At 51.2% G+C, this 7,217-nt stretch overlaps 1 protein-coding gene and 1 pseudogene across 1 annotated transcript; both read left to right on the top strand.

The window, feature by feature from the left end:
- The first annotated feature begins 210 nt into the window (after positions 1-210).
- On the top strand, positions 211-2,680 carry LOC136055869 (endogenous retrovirus group K member 8 Gag polyprotein-like; annotated as a pseudogene).
- Positions 2,681-3,555: 875 nt separating this feature from the next.
- LOC136055868 (syncytin-2-like) lies at positions 3,556-6,883 on the top strand. The gene is given in 5 exon segments (XM_065747744.1): positions 3,556-3,652; positions 3,733-3,790; positions 6,083-6,268; positions 6,270-6,854; positions 6,856-6,883. Coding segments are annotated over 5 exon segments (954 nt in total).
- Positions 6,884-7,217: the final 334 nt, after the last annotated feature.

Raw genomic sequence — 7,217 nt, 5'->3', positions numbered from 1 at the left:
GTGCCTGTGGCATCCTGAGTGCTGAGTACATCAGCAGCCACGGAAGTCGGGAGCGGTGAAGATACTGCGGCCGGCAGCTAGGCGTTCCCGAGCGCGATATCGGTGCCGTGCCAGTATGGAGAAATTAAGGTACTCCTTTATTTGTCTAAGGATTACTGTAGCAAGAATGCACCTTCAAAGAAGGAGATTGCTAAGCTCATGCCTAGCTTGATGGGGGAGTGGATTATCTTCACCCTCCGGGATGTTATACACCCCGAAAAGTGGGATGATATCACGGCCGCCCTAGCACAGTATTCTATGCGAGATACTACGACTAAGAACGCTGCAGAGTTAAAAACTTGGGGGTTGGTGCTGGGCGCATTCAAAGCGGCCAGGGAAGAAGGGAAGCTCACGCGCACTGTGCGCGACCTTGACAGCCTTGAGAAGGTTACAGGGGGCAAAGGGGGGTTGGGAGGCTCTTCTCTTTTCACAGCTGATTGCGTGGAGAAATATGCGCAACAAAGACCGTCAGACTTGAACAAGACGGTGCCCGACAACGATCAGAACAAAATGGTTCCCCTGGAGCCGCCTCGACTGGCCGAATTGCCGCCCCTTGCGTTGGCTCCACCTCCTTACCCGCCGTTGTATCCTTCTCTATCGGCGTTACCTCCCGCAGCGGGGCGGGACGATCCTGTTATCACTCCCAACCATAGCAAGGTGGATCCCTGCTGCCCCCCTCAGAACCACTCCTCTGAGGGTGGAGTGCGGTCACAGTCCCAGATCACTGATTGGACAGGGATCAGAGAGGCCTTGGCTGGAACATCCGCATCTGATGCAGTTGTACTTCCGGTGGTGGTTGAGGAAGGAGGCCCCCTATGGGTCCCGCTGGACACGAAGGGTGTTGCCCGCATAGTAGAGGCAATTGAGAAAAAAGGCTTGGTATCACCACTAACGTTGAATGCGCTAAATCTTTTGGCAGGAGCCGGCCCGCTCTTGCCGTATGACATAGAGGCACTTATGCGGATTGTTTTAAAGCCGGTTCAGTTTACAGTATGGAAGGAAGAATGGATTGGCCAGCTTAAGCGCGTATTAGCCACAGCTCAGGGGGATCCCGGCCACGCAGTCCACGGGTTTGATATCACCCGATTAACTGGGGCTGCGGATGGGATTGCTAACACTGCAAGACCAGGTCACTCGCTTGCGACTGGGTGAAATGCTGGCCTCCTCAGAATCGGCTTTAACAGCGTTTAGGCGATTTGCACGAAGCACGGAACCTTATACGCCGTGGACGGCAATCAGTCAGGGGCCAACAGAGTCCTTTCAAGATTTCGCTAATAGACTTCTAAGAGCTGTGGAGGCCTCAGATCTACCGAGAGCAGTCCATAATCCAGTTATTTTAGACTGCCTTCAACAAAGGTCGTCCGAGGAGGTAAAAGCCCTGTTGCGTTTGGCTCCCACTGAGTTTCAAACACCAGGGGAGGACATCAAATATGTGCTAGATAAGGAAAACATTAACCCGATAGAGCTGACCCAGGTGGCAGTGGCCATTATAGCGATGTGCCAAGGTGGAAGCGGAGAAACTCCTAAGGGCCCCTGCTACCGCTGCGGCCGATTGGGTCACCTGAAGTCGCAATGCAAACAGACCACCGTTTCTTGTCAGTTGTGTGGTAAATACGGCCACACTGCCCCGCAGTGTAGACGCCGCTCTGCGGGTATGCAGGGAAACGCCAGAGGGAGGGACCAACCGGCCCGGGACCCCTCCCCTGTATGTCAATGGGGGCTGGCACCAGCGGCAGCAATCCTGCCAACAGGGACAGAGTGGGCGGTTTCCCCACCGAAACACATTACCCCCCCACCATGGTGTTGTGGTTTTGTGGTTTTGATGCCGGTATTCCACATCAGAGCATCACGCAGCAGTGAAGGAGTTAATGCTGGGGGAGCAGCAGAGGGGAGGGGCGGAGCTCCATACCGGATATGCGAGGCGGCGCTGGGTCTGGGCGCGTTGCTCTGGGCTGCCGTGGAGGTTCAGCACATGTGCTTCCTCTGCAGTTTCCTCCTTAACGTAAGCTCACAGCTTTTGGTTTGGAAATTTTATCTCTCTCTCAATTGTTCAATTTTATTATACTTAGTAAAGTTCCCGTTCCTTCTCAGATCGTGCCGTTGTCTTCTTGTAGACCCATCTCTTCCCGCTGTTTCCCCCTCCCCCCCTGGAGCGCGGCTCTGCTCGGGCGGCCGTGCAGCCACTGACGCAGTTTCTTTTTCTCTCCTCTCTCCCTTCTCGGTTTCCCTTGGGTTACTGTCACGGATAACACCGTGACACGTGGAATTAATGCTTGACTGTCAAGAGCGATCTCTAGTGCAGGCTTTTATTTTGCTCGCTGGCTCACTACCTCCTTCCTTTCAGGGATCGAGGTCCATTGAAGTTACCGCCCTGCTCAACTCTGGGGCAGATATCACTGTTATTTCACTTGTAGTTTGGCCGGCTGATTGGCCACTGGGTGACAACCAGGTTGTATCAGGAGTGGGGGGGTCGGCAAATATGTGGGAGGCCGGCAGTGAGGTTGAGATTGTGCTTATCAATAGGGACGGGACCCTAGAGAAACCTGTACTGCTCAGGCCACTGGTAGCATAGGTTAGGGGCTCGCTACTGGGGAGAGACTTCCTGAGATCCGTAGGCGCACACATTACAAATTTATGCTAAGGGCCACTGTCTACCAATTGTCCCTCTGTCATGCTATTCCTTTGCGCTGGAAACGGGATGCTTGTCCTGTTTGGGTAGATCAGTGGCCGCTTCCTGAAGAGAAACTTTCAGCGCTTATTTCCCTTGTAGATGTGGAGCTTAGGCTGGGGCATATTGAGCCTTCACTCAGCCAGTGGAATACCCCCATCTTCGTTATCTTCGTTATAAAAACGGTCTGGGGCCTTTCGCTTACTTCATGACCTGCGCGCCGTTAACAAACAGCTCGTTCCCTTTGGGTCAGTCCAACAGGGAGGACCTGTTCTGTACCTAAGCAATGGCCATTGGTGGTAATGGATCTCAAGGATTGTTTCTTCTCTATCCCACTGGCTGAGCAAGACAGGGAAGCTTTTGCTTTCACAGTACCGACTGTCAACAACACGGAACCTGCCGCGCGGTACCAGTGGCGCGTTCTTCCACAAGGAATGGCTTGCTCCCCCACGATTTGTCAGCTAGTAGTAGGAAAGGTGTCGGAAGGGGTGCGTCACGATTTCCCACACTGTATATTAGCACACCATATGGATGATCCCTTGCTTGCCGCTTCGTGTTATCTAGATCTGTATGTGCTTGAAAGTCGGGTTGTTGGGACATTAACATCAGCAGGTTTCATTATCTCAGAACAGAAAATGCAGAGAGGGCCAGGGCTCGGGCCTGACACTGTGCACCCAAACAGCTTGGACTTCAAGCCTCACATCTCTAACCTCTGGGATGTACAATGCCTAGTAGGGGCTTTACCGTGGGTCCGAGGGGCACTGGGAATTGCGCCTCGTTTGATGAAGCCATTTTATGATCAGCTTAAAGGAACCGACCCAAATGAACCCCGAGAGTTCAATGCGAGCATGAACGCCGCTTGGCAGGAGATCTTTACTCAGTGCATGGATAAATCTTTGGTGTGCTGGGATTCTAAGCAGCCACTGGAGGTAGCGGTCTCGCGGTGTAAAGAAGGGGCCATGGCAGTGATAGGACACACCCTGAGTGCAACCTCTAAGCTGCTTTGGTGGTTGTTCTCTGTGCAGCCAACGCGCGCCTTTACCCCTTGGATCGAGATCCTGGCAGCTTTAATTCAGAAATCGCGTATGTTTACAATCAGTCTTTGCCAAAGAGCCTGACACAATTTATCTGCAGAGTGCTTTTCGTGATATCCAGCCCTAACCAGACCTCTTTCTGTTAGCGCTACAGGGTTTTGGAGGGGAGGTGCTCTACTCGGATGCACTGTCAATCTTTGTATTGGCCAGACCTCTCGACGTCTCCCTAAGATCTCACGTTCTGCTAACGCCCCTGGAAGGGCCAACGCTTTTTACCGACGCTTCCTCTGTGACTAAACAGGGGGCGGTTGTTTGGCACGGCTTTGATAAAAAATGGGAGACCATCATTTTCAGAGACTCCTCTGTTAGTGTCTAAATTCTTGAGGTCAGAGCTGCTGCTATGGCCCTTTGTCTATGGCGGCACATTCCGTGTAATATTGTGACTGACTCGGCATTCGCTGATAGATTATTGGTAAAGATGGGAAAGGAGGGGCTACCTCGCTCAGAAGCAGATTGCATATTGGAGGAAGCCCTAGTGGCCCGCTCAGCCCCCATTGCGATTTTGCATGTTCGAAGCCTCTCAGAGGTCCCGGGTTTCTTTACAGAGGGCAACATGATAGTGGACAAGGCTGCAGGTGTTGCAGTTTACTCCATCCGGACAGCACACGATTTACACACGTCCCTCCAAATCGGGGCCAAGGCGCTGGCTCGAGCCTGCTCAATTTCTCTTTCGGCAGCCCGTGGTATTGTCCAAGCATGCCCACATTGTAATTCTGCTCCTGTCATTTGTGCTGGTGTAAATCCTCGCGGCTTAAGGCCGTTACAAATTTGGCAGACTGATTTCACATTCGAATCCCGCATGGCCCCATGGGCCTGGCTTGCAGATACTATAGATACAGCCTCCACCATGATTTCAGTTACACTGCATGCAAGATCAAATTCAGCGGAGGCCCAGAATCCCTGGGCCACCGCTATCGCAGTATTAGGCGTCCCTGATCAGATTAAAACAGATAACGGCCCCTTCTTCATCTCGAAATCCACCCAAGCATGGCTAGAGGCCTGGGGAATTTCCCACGTAACTGGTATCCCCTACAACTCCCAGGGACAGGCGATTGTTAAACGTGCAAATCGCCTCCTTAAGGAGAAGATACGCGTGCTAGGGGAGGGGGAGGGATACAGGGACCGTATTCCGATTAAGCGGCAGACAGAAATCCTGTCCAAAGCTATTTATTCACTCAATCATTTTGAATGGGGCGATAACAACCAGTGTCCAATACAGAAACACTGGCAGCCGAGGATCATAGCGGAGGGACCACCAGTGAGGATTAAGACAGATGGAGGACTTTGGGAAAAGGGTTGGTCAATATTGGTATGGGGTAGAGGATTTGCTGCGGTAAAACATCAGGAAACAGGGAACATTGTATGGGTCCCCTCAGGAAAGATTACACCAGACACAGCAAGTAAAACATTAGACATCTCAGTTTCCCATTTAGGTTCTTCTTGCGGGCCGAAGGCGACCTACGGAGGAGAAGCAGCCGTTGCTGATGAGGCCTCCAGCTCTCAACCTGGATAACCTGCAGGGCAGACAGAGCGTGAGAAGGACGGTACCTCGGAAGCACACTGTGTTTGGTATAATCAGTCTCTTAGCTCTGCTGCAAGAGGCCCAAGGGGTAATCATGAAACCGCAGCTAGGCAATGTATGGGTCACGTGGGCAAAGCAAACTGGGCAACCAGATTTTTGTCTGGCTCTACAATCAGCTACCTCCCCATTTCAAACCTGCTTGGTCGGTGTCCTGTTAAATCTTCCGTTAGACCTTCCTCTGTTCCGGGGTTATGTATCCAATTTCACTCGTTGTGAGTCGCTATTTAGAGACACCCCGGCTAATACCATGAGATGTCTCATACAGCTCCTGAATATCACTTCCCCACGGGTTCCACAGGAATTACAATTGCTTGGGTCAGAAGGGGTACCTGATGCCCGAGAGACATGTGTCAGTTTTGCAGGGTTTGGAACAAATGGACAATTAGGGAATCTTGATGTATGGTGGCGGTTGAACAGAAAGGCAAACCCGTACTGGGACAAACATAAAGGGCGCCCCACTGCTTATGAATTAGTTAATCCAAGGGACATATATACATTCTCATGGGAAGGTTCTTATTGTGGATGCACTGCAGAGGTAACACGATACGGTTTCCCAAATCGTATGAACAGGAGCGATAAGGAATGTCATGCACGTGCACCAAAGCAACAGAGTTGCACACCGACCACCTGGAACTGTTGCTGCAATGATACCAGACGGTGGGAGCAATATGGGTGGGGATATCCATGCCGTCCATACAGTCTCAGCGATGGTCTAAGACAGAAAGAAAGATTACGGGTAAATGTAAACAGGGTATTACCTCCGGGAGTGTTCTTGATTTGTGGGGATTGAGCGTGGCAAGGAATTCCAAGAAAGGCGATTGGGGGGCCGTGCTACCTGGGAAAATTAACTATTCTATCACCACAGATGAGGGACTGGATGAACATAGCCCAGAGTTTCACACAGCGACGGAAGGTCAATACACACATTGAAGGAGGACTGTGGCGACGAGGTTTGGCTATGGGGACCTACTGCTCGGATTTTTGCCTCCATTGTCAGCCCAATTGGCACAGCCCAAGCCCTGAAAGAAATAGAGAGACTGGCGCGTTGGTCGGCGAAGCAAGCAAACGTCACCTCGCAGCTTCTGACGGATCTTCTAACAGACGTCGACAGTATCAGACATGCCGTACTGCAAAACAGAGCTGCAATTGACTTCCTACTTTTGGCTCATGGTCACGGTTGTACACACTTAGAAGGAACGTGCTGCTTCAGTCTTAGCGACCACTCAGAATCGTTGCATAAACGGTTGGACTGGCTGAAGCAACACATGCAAAAGATAACAGTTCAAAACGACCCAACTGGGGACTGGCTGAGGAATATCTTTGGGAACTGGGCTAGTTGGTTATCCCCTGTATTCAAGTGGCTAGGAGGTGCCCTTTTGACACTTGTCATATTGTTGCTGATCATCCCATGCATACTCCGATGCACACAGAATTGCTTGCAGAATGCACTAGATCGCGCTTTTGATCAAAGAATACCATAGGGTTAAGGAAAGCTTGTAGATTAAGGCACAAAGGTAGCCATTAGATAGAAGGGTGTAGGATTGGGAAAATTGCGTTTGAAATGTAACGGGGCAAGGCTTACATGGCATACTCGAGAGGACAATAGTATGTATAGGTGCAACGCGTGGATTTCGGGATGTACACGATAGGGTCCTCTTGAGTTGTATTAGACTTGCTTTGGCAAAAAGGGGGGGGAGGTGTTACAAGCACAGAACAAGATATCACGAGAAGAGACAATTCCCGGCTTTTGCAAAGTTGCTTCTAGAAGAAGGACGCTTCTTCTTCAGAGGACGATGAGGAAAAAAAGCTGAAAGGGCAGAAAGGGAAGTGTCAG

Source organism: Cyrtonyx montezumae, unplaced genomic scaffold, assembly GCF_038088225.1.
Source record: "Cyrtonyx montezumae isolate F1298 unplaced genomic scaffold, pur_monq_1.0 scaffold_49, whole genome shotgun sequence".
NCBI lineage: Eukaryota > Metazoa > Chordata > Aves > Galliformes > Odontophoridae > Cyrtonyx > Cyrtonyx montezumae.
This window is presented reverse-complemented; position numbering and strand designations above follow the sequence as displayed.